The sequence below is a fragment of the Anarhichas minor genome, unplaced genomic scaffold, assembly GCF_050575085.1.
Source record: "Anarhichas minor isolate MPS153535 unplaced genomic scaffold, ASM5057508v1 ptg000051l, whole genome shotgun sequence".
NCBI classification, from domain to species: domain Eukaryota; kingdom Metazoa; phylum Chordata; class Actinopteri; order Perciformes; family Anarhichadidae; genus Anarhichas; species Anarhichas minor.
Window position 1 is genome coordinate 6354365 of NW_027466497.1, and position 23028 is coordinate 6377392.

General features: G+C 41.9%; 1 protein-coding gene across 1 annotated transcript; it reads right to left on the reverse strand.

Annotated features, from left to right (window-relative positions):
• Positions 1 to 737: 737 nt before the first annotated feature.
• LOC142971978 (major histocompatibility complex class I-related protein 1-like) lies at positions 738 to 5477 on the reverse strand. The gene is made up of 6 exons (XM_076112729.1): positions 5373 to 5477; positions 4382 to 4648; positions 3860 to 4138; positions 2443 to 2745; positions 2116 to 2159; positions 738 to 785 (listed from the first exon to the last, which is right to left on the reverse strand). Exons 1-6 carry the CDS (start codon positions 5419 to 5421, stop codon positions 738 to 740), a joined length of 990 nt encoding a protein of 329 aa, XP_075968844.1. The 5' UTR covers positions 5422 to 5477.
• Between the last annotated feature and the right edge of the window lie 17551 nt (positions 5478 to 23028).

The following is a 23028-nucleotide window of genomic DNA, read 5'->3' on the forward strand; positions in this document are numbered from 1 at the left end:
ACTTCTAAATGGTAATACTACAAGTAGTACAAGTACCTCAAATTTGTATGTAACTATGTGTTTGAATAATTCTGTATAGACAGGTACAAAGGTACAACTAAAATAACTTTACATTCATGATGCAGCTATTGACTAAAACATATGTTTAAAAAACTTTTATTTTGATGTTTCTACATATTTCTACAAATATACAGAGATGGAAGAAGTACATATATTGTACTTTAGTGAATGTAGCGATACCACAGTGTGTAAATACTGTTACAAGTAAAAAGTCCTGCATTCAATTTGTTTCTTTAGTAAAATTGCAAAAGTATTAGCATCACAATCTGTAGTATGAAGTACCAAAAGTAAAGGTACTCTATGCAGAATGGTCCATTTTAGAATCATATATTATATTACTGTATTATAATTATTGATGCATTGATTTATCTCTTTTGTCATAATAAGTTGATTTATACTTTGTAATCACCTGAATCTGCAAAGTATCTACAACCGTCAAACACATAGTGAAGTAAACAGTAGTTCAGTATTTCCCTCTGAAATCTAGTGGAGTAGAAGAGTAAAGTAGCATAACATGGAAATACTCAAGTAGGCAACTTTAAATACTACTTAAGTAGGACCTACAGTTAAGCAAATGTAGCTACTACTACTACTGAGTTACATTCCAGCACTGCAAACATATTTATACAAATTATAATGTATTGTAATGCTGTTGTTAAAGTCGCAGACAAACGGACCTACATCCTGTTCTCCTGCAGGATGCCGCTGCTGCTGCGTCCAGCAGCCTGAGGGGAGTGTGTTGAGTCAAATCTCGCGATATTTCCAGTGAGACCTCTTTTGTCATCACAAAGCCGTTTTGCACCCAGGCAAGAAGAGTATTGTAGAAAATGCACCCCAGTAATGACACCAACATGGAGGCAATTCCTACACATAGGAAGTATATGATAAACAACATTTCCAAGACCACAAAGACGTTTTCAGCTCGTTAAATAATGAAGAAAATGCACCGGGCATGATGATTTAATGGTTAAACTTGCCAAGTCTGTTGAAAATGTTAGCGTGCAAAGACTCAGATTAATGGATAACCTGGTGATGCTGTTTTAAATGTAGCACTGATCTAAAGCGCACCTTTTGGATGCAGTCAATAGAAAAGACACCAACACAACAGTTGTACCGTAACAGAGATGTCTTTATTGAATTAATCAAACTTAATTCATACAGCAAAGTTTACACATTGAAATTAAACAGGGAGTGTTTAACAAGAGTGAAAGCATGCGGGTGACAAACTAAAGAAAAAATGTACATTTATTGCACAAACAGAGAGAAAAAAAGGGGAAGAAGGTATTTACAATTTAACCAAATAGTATTTGTTAAAAATATTGTGACTAAAGTGAACATTGTTTTGTTGATACAACTAGAAAGGTGCACTCGGTGATTGAATAAATATAACCCACAATTTGCAAATCCCACTTGAACATGCAGCCATATCTTAATTTGCATTAATTTGTATTAATAGATGCTGGACCATCAGGGGTAATTGGATTGAGAGAAAATCAGAAAATACTTAATAAATGCTTTGTAAGGCATAAATAGTCGGTAAAGTATGCCTTGCGAAAGTAAGGGTGGTCTTCAAATATCCCCAAACCCTCCAAAATACTGTCTGCGTGTCGACCTCAAGGACCATGGACAGAAGAGGACCCATCCATCATCCGGTCTGTCACAGGTCAGAACAGATAAAAGGTGAGCCAACCATTGGTTCATCAGTGTGACTGAAGACCTGTTTGATGCTGCAGACTTTGCCACAACAACTCTGGACATTTCACTCTGTGTTTGCAGGAATGAATCCTGAAATAAAGAGACGTTACAATATTAAATGTTGAAGAAAATACAGAGTTTATGAAAAGAAACCAAAAGAACACTTTTGCATGTTTTGTATTAATTTCACTGATTTGTGCTTTGACTGTAAATGTGGGAGAGCTCATACAGTATACGCAGTACGTCTTCTACTGTGTTGAATCCAACAGTGGAGTAAAAATGGCTTCACTCACCATTATTGTTCCTCCTCCAGATGAAGAGTCCAGCGATGCAGAGTGCCAGAAGCAGCAGCAGTCCTACAACAACTGCAGTAACACCAGCAGCAGGAAACTCTGACGGAGAAACTGGAACACAAAACATTCACACGTTGTCTCTACCACAGATGATGAGAACAATGTTATCATAGAAATAATTGCCCAAACTATGACAATAAGAGTCAGAAGAAGAGGATAAGAGGTTGCAAACCTGATTCTTCTATCAAGATTAAGAGGAGGGTTAAAGATTTAAAAGTCACAACAACTCGTCTGTTGAATTGACAACAAAATGCTTTTGGGCATAACCTCTGAAGTTATGATCCAGGTCTAGCGTTAGTTTTTAAACTTCCATCACATCTGATCTCAGTCTTACCCCAGTTGGTCCTGATCTGTGCTTTGTCCAGTTTGGTGACGATGACGTCCTCCACACCAGAGAGATGAAACACACAGTCGCACCTCCTCCAGTCTTCAGGTGCGACTGATGAAAGGATCAGGTCCACACTGATCTGGAAGGATCCATCGTGGTTGGGGAGGATCTCTCCGTGGTCCACGTCCTCGTGATGCTCCTCTCCATCTTTCCTCCAGTACATCATGGCTCTGTCAGGGTAGAAACCTGTAGCGTGGCAGCTGACTGGGGAGGAGGGAGTCTTCTGGAGGAGAGACACTGAGGGAAGGTCTAGGGATTTAAAAACAAACAAGAAAACTGTGTATAGGACTTAGGCTGGCATGTTATGCATCAATAGAAATAAATCAGTTTAAAAGCAGGGCTGCACGGTGGTGTAGTGGCTAGCACTATCACCTCACAGCAAGAGGGGCCCGGGTTCGATCCCCGATCCCGGGTGGTCCTTCTGTGTGGAGTTTGCATGTTCTCCCCGTTGCAGCGTGGGTTCTCCGGCTTCCTCCCACAGTCCAAAGACATGCAGCTTAGGTTATTTGGAGACTCGAAATTGCCCGTAGGTGTGAATGTGAGCGTGAATGTTTGTCTGTCTCTACATGTGCCCTGCAATGAACTGGCAACCTGTCCTCGCCCAATGTCAGCTGGGATCGGCTCCAGCGCCCTGCGACCCTGAACAGGATAAGCGGTTTGGATAATGAATGAATGAATCAGTTTAAAAGCATCAGTAAATATTGATGCACGTTACTTTCTTACCCTGGACAGTACACATGTCATGTGATTTAATTCAAATGCACATCGTGCAGTCTACTTACACCACCAGGGGGAGCCTTATTCATGATAATACTACACTTACCGAATTACTACTAGTGAGGCACTGCAATAAATAGTATATTTAATATTAAACATTGACAACATTGACAACATCTTGGGGTTGTGGAGGTTGAGACAGGAAGTGTCTCTTTGTGTTTGTCTCTCTCACCTAGACACAACTGTTTGTAATGAATCTAAACCAAAGCCTTTAATCCTTACAATGCATTGTATTTTATAAGCTTAACATGTGCTTTTTATTGAATGTAAAGATATGTAAATCAGTGAAAATAATACTGTTTAATAACCATGTTTTTCATGTACTGAATTTTAATTTAAGGACCATTCATCATTAAATCAATAATCTATTCATTGATATTCCTGAGTATCAGTAATCATCAATAAATATTGGTCCCAGTCCTAATTATTATTTATCTTAATATTAACATCCCAACATGAAGTACTAGAATTAGAGAGATGAAGTGAGGTGAGAGAAACTATGTCCATATTTACTGTACATTAAAAACAGAAGAGGCGTGTGAACACTTTAGTGTCCTTTAAAGAGCATCAGGTCACGTGAATCTACCTGTTCTCTGCAGAAAGCTCCTCCCATAGTCCACATACTTCTTCAGCCTGTCAGGACATTCGTGGTTGAAGTAATATTTCTCGTATTCTAATCTGTCTTCGTCAGCATCCCATATAAGTTTGGTGCTGAACGCCTGCTGTCTTGGTGCAGTCCACGTCAGCGTCTGCAGGTCCAACACAAGGAAGTCTTCTCCATCATAACCAAACTGACTCAAACCAATCACCTCTCCAGTCTCGTCATCCCACTCACAGCCGTTCATCTTCTGTAAAATGTGGGCACCTGAGAGAGGTAGAGAGGGAGAAAGTGACATCGCAGCACAGACGATTATTAACACATAACATCACATCTTCACCACAGAGACACGCTGATCCACCAATTACTGGCTCTGTGGAAGCCACTCAACATCTGCTGGAAAACAGAGTGAAAGTCCATTTTCTCTTCATCAAAAAGCACTGGCATGTGTTCATACAGGAAGCTACATCTCACCAGCTAAACGTTAAACATGAACATAAACAGACCTACCTCCAGTTTGGTTTAAGCGCTGCTTCAAGTCGTCAAGGTTGGCTCTGAGGAACTGCTGCTCGCTAAAACACATCTGAGTATACAACTCCCTGTGTTGTGGGTTATCCTTTATAAAATCTCTCATCCAGTCCTGTTTAGGCTCTGCGATCTTGATGTTGCTGTCACAGTAACCCACCTGGACTTCATCGACCATCGCAAGACCCACAAACTCTGGAATGTTTGTGACTCCAGAAGTTGCAGTCATGAAAAATTTCAGGGAATGTTTCACTGCAGAACAAAGAAGGTTTATTGGAACTGAATTTTTATACAGATTATGGATATTAATGGTCGTCAATTACAAAATAAAGGGAGTATTTAAAAATATGTTAAATCACAATGAGCTACCTAAAGAATATGTTATAGACCCACTAACGTTACTAATTGTATGTTGTGACTTTGTGCATTGAGCAACGAGTCATGTAGATGGCCCGTGTACAATAATAATATATGTTTTATTGTAGCCTTATTTTAAATCATGTAACTTTGGCCTTCTTACAGCAGATATTTGTTCATTTGTGATTGTGTACTTTAGGGAATTATTATTATTATTATTATTAGCTAGTCAACGTCTTGTAATAGTTGTCTATATAATTTGATTTACAAACAATAATATATGGGGATAGCCTCTGTCCTCCCTAAAGATACGGACATTACTTCACACAGAGGTTATGAACAACTTTTACTTTCCTACACTAAAGCATGAATGCAGCATATGTGTCGTTCTGTAACGCACTGACGAGTAACCTACATGAGAACAATACATAGGCTGATCATGTGAAGTCAGTGTCAGATGGACACGTTTGAAAAATGGAATTATTATAAACACGTGTGACGGAGTGAAAGTGAAACTATGACTCCTGATGTCGCTCTTTACAAAGTGACTGCAACGAGTTTTACAGCGACAATAATAACAGGAAACAGCGTAACGGTGAGAGTCACAGTGTGATCTTACCTGTAGATGCAACATGACAGAAGAGGAGCAACATAAATAACGTTTTCATGTTGTTATGATAAGTAAACCTCAAGCTGAAGAGCGAGTCAGGTGAATGAACGTTCACCTGTGATACCGGGCATGCGCAGTGTAGGCGTGGCGTTACCTTTAGAGTCATAACATCACCACATATGGACATACAGTACATGGTTTTCAATGAACAGGAAGTATGAAGAATTTTAATCCGAAAAGTAACTATAGTTGTCAGACAAATAAGAAGTATGATAATTCCCTCTTAAATTTGGTGAAGTAGAAGTACTGTATATGCAACTTTATACTTCTAAATGGTAATACTCAAGTAGTACAAGTAGCTCAACTTTGTATGAAGCCTATATGTTTGAATAATATTGCTTAGTTAGCGTACAGTCCACTGTATAGACAGGTACAAAGGTACAACAAAAATAACTTTACATTCATGATGCAGCTATTGACTAAAACATGTTTTTACAATTCTTATATTCTGATGTTTCTACATATTTCTACAAATATACAGAGATGGAAGAAGTACATATATTGTACTTAACCCTCCTGTTACCTTCAAATTTATTAACATCTGTTATCCTTGTGGTCAATTTGACCCCAGCAATTTAAACCTCCAGAAAATTATCATAATTAAAATTGTTTCCCAAGTTTATGTGTCAGGTACTTTATGTTTGTTTGTTGACTACCTAAATAGCCTTAAATACCCCCCCCCCCCCCCCACCTCCCTTATACATCCAGAATACCTGTTATGTGACTCTGGAGAAATATGCAGATCACCATAAAATCTCACTGATTGACCTAAAATTGGAAAGAGATATCTTTTTGGTGTTTTAATGGCTTTATATTATTTCTAAGTACATATTCTTATCTATAACATTTGGAATGAAAAACAATTTCTGTTATCAAGAATAGTAACATGTATTATGTTCGGGGTCAAGTTGACCCCAGGAAAAACAAACACAATTTCAGTATTGTCTGAATGGACAGCGCCCACGAAACGCAACCAGACATTCATCCACAGTCATGCGAGGGCCTGGATTGTAAACAAAGGGTAATCGCTGAACCCACTTCCCGTATTGCTGCGAGTTTGTGACGCTCTCGTCGGCCCTGCCTTGTTTCTCTGTCATCAAAGCGTATGACCCGGGAGAAAACATGGAATGTGTTTAGAGACATGGTGGCTGTAAATATTGCCTTTCCAGTGTCAGCAGCCCAAAGGCTTGCTGCTGCTTCGCCTTTTGACTTGTACACTCCTGCCAAAATGAGCAACCCAATGTAGGCCTGCAAGTGGGTCACATCCAAGTCTTTCCAACTGTCCGCATACACGTGCCTCCCCTCTAAATTTGTCATCTCAGGTATATCCTTTTCGATTGATGGTGTTATGAAGAGCTCAAATGCTGATTGTATGTCTTGGACATGGCTGACAGCGTATCATGTGGCCTGGAACCATTTTGATGACATTAGCAGCACTAAGTCTACCCTGTTGTTCAAGTGGGGAGACGGACCGTAATAACTTTCCATTTTTGGAAGTTGAATGTGTTTGCTGGTGCTTGAGAGACAACAGGAGGGTCAACACTGAGGGTCTCATTCTCATCAGAGGAGGATGCCTCATAATCAGGGTCCTCCTCAACATCATGCTCTGTCTCAGACACATTCTCCTCTATGTCACTTTCATGGTCAAAGAGATGAGACAACACCTCATTGACAGAAAACCTTTCCTTACAATTAATTTTCAGTTGAGAGAGAGCAGAAAGAGAGAGCACACAGAGCACCAAGAGAAAGGGTTTAGTGTGCAAGTGTTTGCTCCGCCCCCATCTCGTGTGAACTATCAGTGGTTCTCGCACTACTACAGTTATGCTTATGTTAGGTTAGGGCCCTAAAGCTTTTTGAAGATTATAAAATTGCATGTTATAGTGACCTCAATATCATCCAAAACAACCAAAACAAATGTGTGTAAAATGTTGATATTTCTTATAGTTTTATACAGCTAAAACAGCCTGGGGTCAAATTGACCCCAAAGAACACCGATGCGTACAGCATGTGTACAGGACATTGAAAACATATTATCATGTTCATTTTATGTATACCCAGTTGTCCCCATTAAATTAGGAAAAGTCATTAAATATAAAGCAAACAAAATTATGTATATCATTTATTTGGAGACGTTAAACATTGAACGGGGTCAAATTGACCCCAAAAGTAACAGGATGGTTTTTATTAATTTGTATTAATTTGTATTAATAGATGCTGGACCATCAGGGGTAACAGGATTGAGAGAAAATCAGAAAATACTTAATAAATGCTTTGTAAGGCATAAATAGTCTGTAAAGTATGCCTTGCGAAAGTAAGGGTGGTCTTCAAATATCCCCAAACCCTCCAAAATACTGTCTGCGTGTCGACCTCAAGGACCATGGACAGAAGAGGACCCATCCATCATCCGGTCTGTCACAGGTCAGAACAGATAAAAGGTGAGCCAACCATTGGTTCATCAGTGTGACTGAAGACCTGTTTGATGCTGCAGACTTTGCCACGACAACTCTGGACATTTCACTCTGTGTTTGCAGGAATGAATCCTGAAATAAAGAGACGTTACAATATTAAATGTTGAAGAAAATACAGAGTTTATGAAAAGAAACCAACAAAACACTTTTGCATGTTTAGAATGAATTTCACTGACTTCTGCTTTGACTGTAAATGTGGGAGAGCTCATACAGTATACGCACTACGTCTTCTACTGTGTTGAATCCAACAGTGGAGTAAAAATGGCTTCACTCACCATTATTGTTCCTCCTCCAGATGAAGAGTCCAGCGATGCAGAGTGCCAGAAGCAGCAGCAGTCCTACAACAAGTCCAGTAACACCAGCAGGAAACTCTGACGGAGAAACTGGAACACAAAACTGTTGGGATCTGACCCTGCTGTCCTGGCTGGCTGAGACCTTCACATGTGCTTTTCAAACAAAGGAGCAGCCATGTTCCTTCCTTTCACCAAAACGCCTGACATGGGGTCTACAAGAAACCTCATGCCAGATGACCACACCCCCCAGCTCCAGCAGAAACCTCTCTTCACTCCGGACTCGTCCAGGGGACAAGAAGATCCACGAGGAACCGCGGCCTCATCAAATCCTATCAGGTCACATGTAACATTCGCTGGTCGAACAGACTGTGTTTTATTTTGAGTTTTGGATCCTGTAGTGCGAGAACGGATAACTCCTATGCCCCGTTCTCCCACCCTTTTTGTGTACACACCGCCGGCAGAAGGTAACAATCTTTCCTCGCCGAAGATTTCCGGGAAGGACGACCCAAACCTCGCCCCTCAGCCGAAGTTAAAAAGCCCCTCTCTGCAGCGAGGAGGCCGAGTCTGCGCCAGCCAGCCCCGAGGCCGCGCCACCGAGAGCCAGCGGCTACTCAAGGACCGAGTGATCCCCACCACGGGAAACGTACCCTACCGAACAAAGCTTCTACAAGTAAGAGTTACTGGTATCTGGGCCTAGCTTAGCTTAGCTTAGCATTAGCTTAATTTAGCCTATTAGTTATGTCGTTGTTATTCCTGCATCTTGTTACGTTAAGTTACTGTCGTGTTATAACGTGTTATGGCGCAAGCATCGCGGACCACGGAGTCCCGTTATATTGTGTATTTCCTGCTGTAACTGTTTGCATTAGATCCGTCGCTGCTAGTGGATGTGGAGGTTGTGATTTTATCACTTCAAAGACCAAAACCACGGTGGCGAAGCCTCGTCTCGCCGACCGAGTTTCGGCGTGATAGGAGAGCAATACTCGCATCTCACCGCAGTGATAAAGATGTGTTTTGTTTTGGGGATTATTTTATTTTATTTTGTTTTTATTCTCTCTTCTTTAAATCGGCTCTGTGAGTGAGATCTAGAACCGCAACTATCACCGTACAAGCGTGACCGGTCGGTTCAGAATCCGACCGCAGAGTTTACGAGTGATCAGCTGTTCCTCACATTCTCAGCTTCTCTCTCTCTCTCTCTCTCTCTCTCTCTCTCTCACTCTCTCACTCTCACTCTCACTCTCACTCTGACTCTCTCTCTCACACACACACACATTAAGGGGGAGTACTCCCAGGTCCTGAGTGACCTAAGTGGGTCCGAGCCCACTTCCACAGGCGAGCAAGACATTCCGCATATGTCAAGTGTACGCCTAGAACGAACGCCCTCTCCCACGCGGGGAGAGGTAGATCACCCTCCCCTTGATTTTAATAATTATGGCGATTCAGACGGTTTAGGCCCTCTCCGCGCGCAGGGCCTGCGCACCTATCACATAGAGTCCCGCACGAAGGACGTAGAGCGCTTCGATCCAAATATTCGCTACTCGAGTATTGATGACTGTCTCAGGGTCCAAATCAGGTAATGCCACCGCACTCGTCAGAAAACCCGACACCGACTCGCAGCCCACCTGACTAAGCCAAGTGACCTTCCCCTCTGCTGCCAAGTCTACCTTAGTAGGGTGGGGAAGAGAACTCAGCACACTCCCTGAAACGACCACTCCCAATTGCGCGCCCCCCCCTGTTCTTTAACCTTCTTGGGCGACCTTGTTCACAAAGACGATGCCCGTTGTGTGTATATATATATATATATATATATATATATATATATATATATTTCAGTCGTACTGGGGGGCCAGAACACACTTGCTCTACTCGATTCCAGGTCAGAAACGAACCTAATGTGTCCCCCCCCACCTTTCGCATTCACCTCTAGGGTACCACAACCTTAGAGGCCCTTCCAGCACCCTAGTTCGGAAAATCCTTTGTCAGCTAAGCCTTGTTTATCCTGCTCTGTCAGCGTGATCCACCTCCAGTTTGTTCAACGAAGCCACCGCCTTCTTTCAGCCGAGTCATCGACCGGGCGTGTCAAGTCGCCAGTGCCGCAGGGGACAGAAGATGCCTAGTGCACAAGGTTTTTCTTCCAGCTCCTGCCCCGCTTTAGGGAACTGAACTTGATTTGCACGGGGGACCTGTCTCCATCTCTAATTAGGGGGGAGGGGCGGGGGAAATGTCAACATTGCCCGCCACGACACACTACAGAATGAAGCCGTTCGCGACGCTTCCCTGAGTGCTGGCGGTGACGTGGTGGTATGCGCCTTCGCCACTTGAACAGCTCGAGGGGTGAAGGCTCTGACAACAGAAACTTAGAGAGATGCACTTCGCAGGGAGTGCAACTCGCCAATCTAGCCAGTGTTGAAACCAACCAGAAAATCCGGCTTATCATTGACTACTAACGTTTAACTGCATGCTTCAACTCGCCCTGTAGGCATGCACTAACCGCTAACAAATCCAACTTCAACCAGAACATTTACAAGACCTGAAAAACTTTCATTGTGACTGTAAACTTATGCTCCACTCTCATAAATAACCCTTTGCATGCTTTAGAGACTCTACCAGAAGTGACCAAGGAAGACATAACCTATGCCGTAGCAGTCAAATTTAATGCAGGACCTCATCAAAGAACAGCTCATCTGTCAACAGCTTGAGCCGCTCTAAACCCCAGCCTAGCTGGTCACCCTAGACTGTGTTAACAAAATCCGTAAATCTGCTACCACTACTGTTATGCAACCCTCACAGGTACCTCTGGCCTATAGTCTTGGCAGCGCAAGTCCAATAGATCCTAAAACTTAGACATAGAACTCGCTCTAATTCTACCGATTAGAGAGAGATAAACGCACATATTATGTACAAATGCATCCAGAAGCTACAGACCAGACTGGATTCCCTCCTATTCGTAACCCCACGTTTTAACCAACCTGCGACTGCTCCACCAACGGACTCCAGTCCCGTCTAGGAGTAGAACCAGTAACCACTGTTCCCCTCCCCTCATCTGCTTCTATTCTAACTATTCTTCTCTTCTCTCCTTTGTGTTTTGTTTTGTTTTATTTGGGTTGTTACTTTCTTTGACACTATACCGCAATGCTAGGATTATCACAAAATCATGATTAGCGATTGAATTATTTGGGAATAATGTTTTTGCTCACCTATGATTTGAATTGTGTATGATAGCAGATGTAGGTAGAGGTAGTTAAAGTCATCTGCCCAGATGCCACCTTAGTCATCAGCCCAGATACCTATGAACTCTGAAACCTATGAACTCTGAACCCCATGAACTCTGAACCCTATGAACTCTGAACACTGACTGTTTTAACCACTGCTTTTGGTTCCCGGAATACTTGGACTGTATAACCTCTTCAGGTTCTCAGGAATACCTGGACAGTGTTTCCCACCACCTGGATGCACGTGCCAGCCCTTGGTTTGCTCTAAAGACCGTGGCCATCACCCCGCTCTTCAGACCAAAGGGGGGATGTTGGGATCTGACCCTGCTGTCCTGGCTGGCTGAGACCTTCACACGTGCTTTTCAAACAAAGGAGCAGCCATGTTCCTTCCTTTCACCAAAACGCCTGACACGGGGTCTACAAGAAACCTCATGCCAGATGACCACACCCCCCAGCTCCAGCAGAAACCTGATGCTGGTCCCTCATTGGCCAAGAAAGGGCCCCCCACTGGTTGTGCCACCTGGTTTATAAGCCTGAGCACAGCTAGAATTCTTTCTCTTCCGTCCACACACCGCTGGTGTAAGGAGATCCACAAGGCTCTCTTCACCCCGGACACGCGCTGGTGTCAGGAGGTCCACAAGGCCTCTTCACTCCGGACTCGTCCAGGGGACAAGAAGATCCACGAGGAACCGCGGCCTCATCAAATCCTATCAGGTCACGTGCAACATTCGCTGGTCGAACAGACTGTGTTTTATTTTGAGTTTGGATCCTGTAATGCGAGAACGGATAACTCCTATGCCCCGTTCTCTCACCCTTTTTGTGTACACACCGCCGGCAGAAGGTAACAATCTTTCCTCGCCGAAGATTTCCGGGAAGGACGACCCAAACCTCGCCCCTCAGCCGAAGTTAAAAAGCCCCTCTCTGCAGCGAGGAGGCCGAGTCTGCGCCAGCCAGCCCCGAGGCCGCGCCACCGAGAGCCAGCGGTTACTCGAGGACCGAGTGATCCCCACCACGGGAAACGTACCCCACCGAGCAAAGCTTCTACAAGTAAGAGTTACTGGTATCTGGGCCTAGCTTAGCTTAGCTTAGCATTAGCTTAATTTAGCCTATTCGTTATGTCGTTGTTATTCCTGCATCTTGTTACGTTAAGTTACTGTCGTGTTATAACGTGTTATTGCGCAAGCATCGCGGACCACGGAGTCCCGTTATATTGTGTATTTCCTGCTGTAACTGTTTGCATTAGATCCGTCGCTGCTAGTGGATGTGGAGGTTGTGATTTTATCACTTCAAAGACCAAAACCACGGTGGCGAAGCCTCGTCTCGCCGACCGAGTTTCGGGGTGATAAGAGAGCAATACTCTCATCTCACCGCAGTGATAAAGATGTGTTTTGTTTTGGGGATTATTTTATTTGGTTTGGTTTTATTCTCTCTTCTTTAAATCGGCTCTGTGAGTGAGATCTAGAACCGCAACTATCACCGTACAAGCGTGACCGGTCGGTTCAGAATCCGACCGCAGAGTTTACGAGTGATCAGCTGTTCCTCACATTCTCACTGCAGCGCTGAGCACCGCGCTCGGAGCTTCTCTCTCTCGCTCTCGCTCTCGCTCTCGCTCTCGCTCTCGCTCTCGTCCCACGTGGTTACACGTAGCCACCTCTCAGCTATCTTGTCGCGGGTCAATAGACTCCGCCATCTTTGCTTGTAGGCTCACACGCCCCTTTTTAGGTTACGTACCATCACTGTTTGAGTAGCCCCCCCTCCCCTTCGTTTCCACACACTCACACACACACACTCACACATGTACATATATCTATATACATATCCTTACCCCACTTTATTCATTTGACTTTAGGTATTAGACATATAATTGTATGATAGTGTTTGTTGATTTTGATAGTACTTGGTTTGATCATTTATTATTTTATTTAATAAACTGTTATATTTTAAAGAGCAGTCGTCTGTGATTACTTGTGCATATGTGTGTAATAATAACTGGATGTAGTGGCCTGTGCTCAAACTTAAACCTTCACTTTCACTCTGAATGTGTAATAGTACTCAGACTATTGACATTATGAGTGAACGCTAATTATGAGACTTAGTTTTATTGTTTGGTTATTGGTCCCTGTTCGCAGGGTGGTGCCCCGTTATTAATAATCATTAATAATTGTTACTGACATTAATAATTCTATTGATGTCAAGAATTTAGTTTCTTAGATGCTGATAACCAAACACGCTCCTCTACGTTGCCAACAGCCTTCAGCAAGAAGAGACATTAAAATGACTTCTAAAGGCTTGGAGTTCTACACGGAAATGTACCAGCAAAAAAAGGACTGCAAAATGCAAACAAGCCAAAAAGTGTTTGAGAAACACAAGTGATTCAATGACTTCCAATGAAAATGTAAATTCAGTGAATGCTGAGCTTTCTACATTCATCAAGTGTTACCAAGATGCAAATGACATGCACATATCTTTTGTGAGCTTACCTTTACCTCAAGATGAAGTTACAAGGCAAAATCAGTACTTCAAAGAAAAAATGACAATGTTCTGTGACTTCACTGAAAAGGTAAAAAGCTGGCTGTCTGAAATGGGTCACCCATATGTGCAGCCAAATAAAGACACTCTCGACGACCAAAGTGTTGCAGATGAAATAAACCCTGAAGATAGTGCTTCTAATGTGTCAAGTGTAAAGAGGACATCTGTAAAGACACATTCCCAGCTATCACGGATTTCATCAACATCATCTGCACGCATTAGAGCTGAGGCCGACAAGGCAGCACTGACGGAGCGTGTTGCTGCTCTAAAAAGGAAACATTTAATAGAAGCTCAAGAGGAAATGTTGGAGAGAGAAAAGGAAAAGTTGAAGAAAGAAACTGATAAGTTGAAGAGAGAAAAGGAACAATTGGAACTTGAAACGGAATTGGCAGCTACAAATGCAAAGCTTCATGTCTTGGAAATCAATTCATCCCAGCGTGGCTCAAAATGAACTCTTATTTTGAAAGGAACAAGTCCAAAGAAGCAAGAATATTAAATCCCCATGCCTACACCTTTGTTCCTGTTAAAGTGGATGTTATTTCTGTGTCTGATTCCATAACACAACCACAAGTTGTTAGGCCTAAACGAAGGTCAAACACACAAATTGATGAGATGCTATTAAAGACTGATGCTCCAGTTCAAGCAACACAAACTGAATGAAAATCAAGCAGGACTTGTGCAACCTCAACCCCATCAGAATGACATTGTAAATGTGATGCAAAGACAAAATGACATCGCTGCTCTGCTGGTCCAGCAAAATCTGTGCTGTCCTTCCTGTAAGAAATATTCCTGTGTTTGATGGAGACCCTCTTCAGTACAGGTCTTTCATCAGAGCTTTTGAAAATGGAGTGGAGGAGAAGACAACTAATTGGAGTGACTGTTTACACTTTCTCAAACAATACACCAGGGGGCAGCCAAGAGACTTGGTGTGCAGTTGTCAACATCTACCTTCAGATCAGGGATACCACCGAGCCAAAAATCTTCTAGCAGAGCACTTTGGAAACGAATACAAAATTGCATCTGCAATATGGAAAAGATTCTCAGCTGGACGCCTGTTAAAAGTGAAGATATTAAAGCATTGCAATCATTTTCCCTGATGCTCAAATCTAACAGAGCAAATGATGCATATGAAGGAACTGGACCTACCATCTAATATGAGGAGCATCGTCTTGAAACTTCCTTATAAATTAAGGGAACGGTGGAGAAATGTTGCTTGTGATCTGCAAGAGCGAAGTGGCCGGAGAGCACTGTTTAAGGATCTTGTTGCTTTCATTGAAAAACAAGTCAGAATTGCCTCAGATCCACTTTTTGGCAACGTTCAGGACTCACAACCTACTAACTTGAAGGTCCCCAACGTTAGTCACTTGAAGCAAAGGAAAAAAGGAAGCAGCTTTGCCACCAACGTTTACTGCAGTAAAAGAAGGAGTCATCACTCAGTACACAGGAAACAAGACCAAGTCTTCCTCTCTTCACAACTGTCTGTTTTGTACACAAAGTTCTCACTCATTGGATAAATGCTCACAGTTTAAAGTGAAAGGACATCGTGATAAAATCAACTTTATCAAGGAACAGGGTATTTGTTTTGGTTGCCTGAAAGTAGGCCACACAAGCAAAGACTGCAGGAGTCGCTTGGATTGCAATGTGTGTCACCAAAAGCACCCATGAGTCCTTCACATAGAGTGGCAAGATAAAATAACAACCTTTCAACAAACCCAACAGTCTGTGAGCCATCCAAGTGTCTCAACCACCATGTCTCAGACATGCGGCCATATTGGGGCTGGTTATGAAGATAATTCCATCTTTTCTGTTGTCGCTGTCAAAGTCAAGAGCCAGAGGGGTAACAAAACGGTGCAGACATATGCCTTCTTGGATCCAGGGAGTTCCGCACATTCTGTACAGAGAACTTGGCAAGAAAACTGAACTTGAAGGGTAAAAAGACCAGTATTCTGCTGAGAACAATGAGTCAAAAGAAGATTGTAAATGCACATATTCTGTCAGGTATTGAAGTGTCTGGTATGAGCACAAATTATTTCATTGAGTTACCTGATGTTTTGACGCAAAAGAGCATGCCTGTTTCTATACTCAAGGTTCCACGAGAGGAGGATCTTGATCAATGGTCTTATCTCAAGGATGTTAAGCTCCACGACATTGACGCAGGTGTGGAGCTACTAATTGGAACTGATGCTCCAAAAGTAATGGAGCCTTGGGAGCTGATAAACAGCCAGGATGAAGGACCTTATGCGGTCAGAACCAGAGTTGGTTGGGTCATTAATGGTCCACTTCGTGGCGGAAGCAGTAGGAGTAAGAGTGGCTGCCCAGCTGTAACAGCCAACCGAATCTCTGTGGAACATCTGCAAGGAATGCTGGTTAAACAGTATAACCATGACTTTAATGAGAGATCAGAGGAGCAGATTGAAATGTCCAGAGAAGACATCAAGTTCATGAATGTTATGCGCAACACAACAGTATTAACTGGAGACCATTACTGTATTGACTTACCTTTCAGACAGGAAAATTGTGTCTTGCCTAACAATCGCTGTGTTGCAGAACAGCGCCTCCGAAGCCTGAAAAGAAAATTTGTCAAGAATGTTCCATTTAAGGAGGAATACACCGCATTCCTAAACATGATAACTCAAGGATATGCCGAGATGGTACCTGCTGATCAACTCGAACAAAGTGATGGAGAGGTGTGGTACATCCCTCATCATGGAGTCTATCATCCCAGAAAAGGCAAACAGAGTTGTTTTTGATTGTGGAGCAACTTTTAAAGGGACATCACTGAACTGCCAGCTCTTGCAGGGACCTGATCTTACTAACACTCTTATTAGAGTCCTCGGCCGATTTAGGCAAGAGCCCGTTGCAGTAATGACCGACATCCAAGCCATGTTTCATCAAGTTCATGTCTCAGAAAAGCACATCAACTTTCTCCGCTTCCTCTGGTGGTCTGATGGTGACACTGCAGTCTCCACTGGAGTATCGGATGAAAGTACATCTGTTCGGAGCTGTATCCTCACCAAGTTGTGCAAATTATGCTTTGAGGAGAACTGCAGATGATAATGTCCAACATTTCCCTCCAGAAGTGACAAATACAGTCAGACATAATTTTTATGTGGATGACTGCCTGAAATCCATGGCGTCAGAGGAGGAGGCACTGCAAATGATCAAAGAGTTGAATGCTCTCCGTCATAAAGGAGGATTCAATCTTTCAAGATGGATCAGCAACAGCCGCACAGTGCTGCTGTCAATCGCTGAGGACAAAAGACCAAAAGAAATGGTGGAACTGGATTTGGATACAGACCAACTTCCAATGGAGCGAGCACTAGGACTAGAGTGGTGCATTGAAATTGACAAGTTCAAGTTCAGGACATCATTACAAGAACAGCCAAACACCAGAAGAGGCATTTTGTCAGTGGTCAGCTCACTTTATGACCCTTTGGGATTTCTAGCCCCATTCAGTATGCCAGCCAAGCTGTTACTGCAGGAGCTTTGTAGGAGAAACCTGGGGTGGGATGATGCTATTCCCCACTCTTTCTCTGAACAATGGTCTAATTGGCTTGAGGACCTGCAAAGGATGTCTGAGTTCAAAGTGGACCGCTGTATTAAACCCAGAGACTTTGGAGAACCTGCTACAGCACAACTTCACCACTTTTCTGATGCCAGTCAAGTTGGCTATGGAACTGTGTCTTATGTGAGATTGGAAACTGATGATGAAGTACATGTTGGAGCTATTTATTTGATATTGTATTTTGTTATTTCATTTATAAGTAGTATTGTTTAATTATTGTAGATGTTTTATATATTAAGATCATTTTTCTCTTTAATAGTAATTTGTTTAGTTATATTGTTTTTTGGGTAATTACTGTGGGCACCTGTTGCTATATATATGAGTAGAAGGATAGGACCAGCATGCATCACAGGAGAGACAGCACGACAGGAGTTTTGTTAGTTAGTTCGTTTGCTTGTTTTGTTTGCTTCATTTAATAAACACGAAAATCGGAATCCTGCATGGACAATCCACTCTCTTCTGGCTGCGTAAGAATACCGACCACGGTGCATCAGTGGCGTTTGATTATTGTTTGTTTAAGTTTGATTAAGTCGACAAATGGCCACTACAACTACTAGTGAGGCACTGCAATAAATAGTATATTTAATATTAAACAATGACAACATCTGGGGGTTGTGAGATGTAAATGGAGAATAAAAATAAAGTCCTGCTACACAAATCTCTATTAATTATTGGTAATGTTTTTGTAATCTGTGTTTATTTGTGAAATAAAGAATAATAGTTTAAACTCCAAAAGCCTTGAACAGTTAATTTAAATTTGTTTTATTTTGAGGGGTTATAAACCAAAGCCTTTAATCCTTACAATGCATTGTATTTTATAAGCTTAACATGTTTTTTATTAAATGTAAAGATATCTAAATCAGTGAAAATAACACTGTTTAATAACCATGTTTTTCATGTACTGAATTTTAATTTAAGGACCATTCATCATTAAATCAATAATATATTCATTGATATTCCTGAGTATCAGTAATCATCAATAAATATTGGTCCCAGCTCTAATTATTATTTATCTTAATATTAACATCTCAACATGAAGTACTGGGAGTTAAATGTGTTCATGTAGCAGATGCAGATGTGAATGATCTCACTTAAAGTCACAACGAGGAACTTTAACTGATTATGAAACAGTCTCAGTCTAATACTGATGCCTCTGAGTGGGAACATTGGCTATTTTTATATAGTGAATCTTAATGCTTGTCATCTGAGCCACCGGGTCAGATTTAGCGCAAAATTAGACGAAATCATGCAGGTTCCTCAGAAGCTCCACAGACAGACCATGATCCGGCTTCCCTGCAGCCTTTGGCCTTGTGCCAGCGTCGGTGGAAGGTGGAGAACTTTGCACCCGTCAGTGGCGGCTTCTCTTCCAGCCAGTAGAAGCGCTTCATCTTGCTGCTCCGCTGGGAGCCAACACAAACACCATGCTGCTGGAGGCCCAGGCCGTATTAGGCTACTGGGCCCGCTGGAAGGAATGGTGTCACGGGAGAACCAGAACCAGGAGTGCATGGAGCACACTGTCAGACCTCTGCTGCAGTAAAATGAGAGGTTTTCTAAAGGGACCCTGGTGCTCACAGACACGATCGCTTTTGTCCACATGGACCGCCAGAATCAACACAAAGTTAAAGTTCCTTCTAGTAGCTTTAAGTGAATAAAGTTATGAAATAAAAGTGGAGAGGACGCCAAGAATAAAAGAGATGAAGTGAGGTGAGCGAAACTACGTCCATATTTACTCTACATTAAAAACAGAAGAGGCGTGTGAACACTTTAGTGTCCTTTAAAAAGCATCACGTGAATCTACCTGTTCTCTGCAGAGAGCTCCTCCCAAAGTGCAGATACTTCTTCAGCCTGTCAGGACATTCGTGGTTGAAGTAATATTTATTGTATTCTAATCTGGCTTTGTCAGCATCCCATATACGTTTGGTGCTGAACGCCTGCTGTGTTGTTGCAGTCCACGTCAGCGTCTGCAGGTCCAACACAATGAAGTCTTCTCCATCATAACCATACTGATTAAAACCAATCACCTCTCCAGTCTCATCATCCCACTCACAGCCGCTCATCCTCTGTAAAATGTGGGCACCTGAGAGAGGTAGAGAGGGAGAAAGTGACATCGCAGCACAGACGATTATTAACACATAACATCACATCTTCACCACAGAGACACGCTGATCCACCAATTACTCGCTCTGTGGAAGCCACTCAACATCTGCTGGAAAACAGAGTGAAAGTCCATATTCTCTTCATCAAAAAGCACTGGCATGTGTTTATACAGGAAGCTACATCTCACCAGCTAAACGTTAAACATGAACATTAACAGACCTACCTCCAGTTTGGTTTAAGTGCTGCTTCAAGTCGTCAAGGTTGGTTCTGAAGAACTGCTGATTGCTAGAACACATCTGAGTATACAACTCCCTGTGTTGTGGGTTATCCTTTAGCAAATCTCTCATCCAGTCCTGTTTGAGCTCCACGATCTTGATGTTGCTGTCACAGTAACCCATCTGGACGTCATCGACCATCACAAGACCCACAAACTCTGGAATGTTTGTGACTCCAGAAGTTCCAGTCAGGAAATATTTCAGGGAATGTTTCACTGCAGAACAAAGAAGGTTTATTGGAACTTCATTGTTATACAACTTATGGATATTAATGGTCATCAATTACAAAAAAAAGGAGAATTAAAAAATATGTTAAACCACAATGAGCTACCTAAAGAATATGTTATAGACCCACTAACGCTACTAATTCTATGTTGTGACTTTGTGCATTGAGCAACGAGTCATGTAGATGGCCCGTGTACAATAATAATATATGTTTTATTGTAGCCTTATTTTAAATCATGTAACTTTGGCCTTCTTACAGCAGATATTTGTTCATTTGTGATTGTGTACTTTAGGGAATTATTATTATTAGCTAGTCAACGTCTTGTAATAGTTGTCGTATATAATTTGATTTACAAACAATACTATATGGGGATAGCCTCTATCCTCCCTAAAGATACGGACATTACTTCACACAGAGGTTATGAACAACTTTTACTTTCCTACACTAAAGCATGAATGCAGCATATGTGTCGTTCTGTAACGCACTGACGAGTAACCTAAACCTAAGTAATCCTAGAGGGGAGCAAATGTAAAAAGTGTCTCACATTACCCCGCTCTCCCCTACATGGTTTTCAATGGACAGGAAAGATATGACATTTTAATCTGAAAAGTAACTATAGCTGTCAGACAAATAAGAAGTACGATAATTCCCTCTTAAATTTAGTGAAGTAGAAGTTTATGCAAATTTATACTTCTAAATGGTAATACTACAAGTAGTACAAGTACCTCAACTTTGTATGTAACTGTGTTTAAATAATATTGCTTAGTTAGCGTACAGTCCTCCACTGTATAGACAGGTACAAAGGTACAACAAAAATAACTTTACATTCATGATGCAGCTATTGACTAAAACATTTTTATACAAAACTTGTATTCTGATGTTTCTACATATTTCTACAAATATATAAAGATGGAAGAAGTACATATATTGTACTTAACTTAAGCTCGGAGCCTATTTGTAGGTCTCTGAGCGAAAATGGCATAGCCCTACAAAACTGACCATAGTTCTGTAACTACAAGGTCGATTTTAATAATTTTTGTTGATATAATCAGATCACAACACCTGTGAGATAGTTTAGATAGGTAATATTGTGTATATGTTGCTGGTTAATATAGTAAAAGAAGACATTACACAGCTCAAATTGAAAATATTCAGGTTCGCCTGGAAAAAAAGCACTTTCATTGATAAAAGGTTATTGAAATAATGCAGCTAGCTCCCTAAAACCTTCCCAAGTCATAGCATAACTGATCAGTAGTTATTGAATAAAGGTTAAAGTGGAATAAAGTGGAATAAAGTGAAGAATAAGAGGCTTTAGTAGAGAGCGGTCAAGCGAGGTCATCATTTTCGAACCAGCTGTTGCAGCTCTTACATTGTACTTTTATATACTATATAACTATATATTTCACTTTCTTTATCACTCATATGATTCAATACATCCAAATACAGATAATAGGAATCATATTCATATTCATAACATCATCAGAGCCTGTTTTGGCTGTCATCTGTAGGATTTTCTCAGTTCATGTGTGTGTATGTGGCTGGATCTCAGCCTATCCTCGGTCGATTTCAGTAAATAAGCCCTCCTCCGACGCGTCAGAGTCTCAGGAAGGCCTCTGTCGAATTTGGTGTTGATCGGCAAAAGTTTCAAGCAATAAAGTTGCCAGAAGTGACACGTGTACCCCGGTGTAAATTTCCGCTCGCAGGAAGTCTGACCACTCGCCCAAGCTGGCTTGACCGCTCTTATTCTGGAAACAAGTCGGAAGTCAACAGTATGCAGTTGGCAACAATGACTCCAGCTTTGAAACGGAAATTCTGCGACGTTATTATCCATATTTTTCATAAAACTTGGCCGCATACCTACGATTTTTTTCGGCGGAGGGCAGCACGAAGGTACGTTTGACCACTCACAGCTGTCCAGTGTTCACACGGATCGGAAAACAGAAGTTAGTTACGTGTTTGGCCACGTGTGCTAATGCTAATAAATGCATTGCATGACTTGGTAGCCGCTAGCATCAGGGTACAAACATTGATTTGCGGTACTCATAACGCCGATTTCTGGCCAGGATTTCGTGCTTTTATGCCACGATTTATATATGCTTATATGAGTAGCCTATAGTTGTGTTTGGAGTGTGTACGAAGTGACTTATATGATGGTGTTGTCCATAAGTTGCTGTTTCATCCAAAAAAAAAAGTAGCCACGTCCACACTACTGGCTAATAATCATGCTATTTTCCGCATTTGATTTTCAGGGGTTGTGAGCCCGAGAGCCCCCAAATTTGGGGGCTCTCGGGCTTAAGAGGATTTATCAATGTAGTGATACCACAGTGTGTAAATACTGTTACAAGTAAAAGGTCCTACATTTAAAATATTTCTTTAGTAAAAGTGCAAAAGTATTAGCATCACAATATATCACAATAATATAATACATTTAATTAATCTGGTGCATCATATTATAGCATCTCACCTCCTCCATAGATTTGGCACAGGTAAGGAAAACGGCAGACGTTTCCAATCCCCACTGCAAAGCCAATACATGTCAGCAGGTACTGAACCTTGTTGTCCCATTTGGGTCTCTCCTCCACCCCAGAGTCTTCTGCTTTGCCCATCCTCAGCCGGCAAAAAGCACAATCCCAGCTCGTCTCTGTCTTCCTCCCTTTAGTGGGCTGTCTTTACTGTTCAATTCAATTTATTTTGTATCGCCAAAAATCACAAATTGACCTCAGAGGGCTTTACAATCTGTACACACACGACATCCTCTGTCCCAGGACCCTCACACCGGTACAGGAAGAACTCCAAACAAAACCTTTAACGCCGAGAAAAAAGTAAGAAACCTCAGGGAGAGCAACAGAGGAGGGAAGTGTACAGAATGAACAACATAATAGAGTTACAACACATTCAATGCATATGACATGAATGATTCATGGACTGTTGGTTAATCAGTAG

What these genes read in the sequence shown, in the direction of transcription:
- LOC142971978 (XM_076112729.1), bottom strand. Translation starts at nt 5,421, where the DNA reads ATGAAAACGTTATTTATGTTGCTCCTCTTCTGTCATGTTGCATCTACA. An exon ending in CTGTCATGTTGCATCTACAG is followed by an intron (nt 4,649 to 5,372) that starts GTAAGATCACAC and finishes TTTGTTCTGCAG; the next exon opens with TGAAACATTCCCTGAAATTT. An exon ending in CTGGTGTTACTGCAGTTGTT is followed by an intron (nt 786 to 2,115) that starts GTAGGACTGCTG and finishes CACTCCCCTCAG; the next exon opens with GCTGCTGGACGCAGCAGCAG.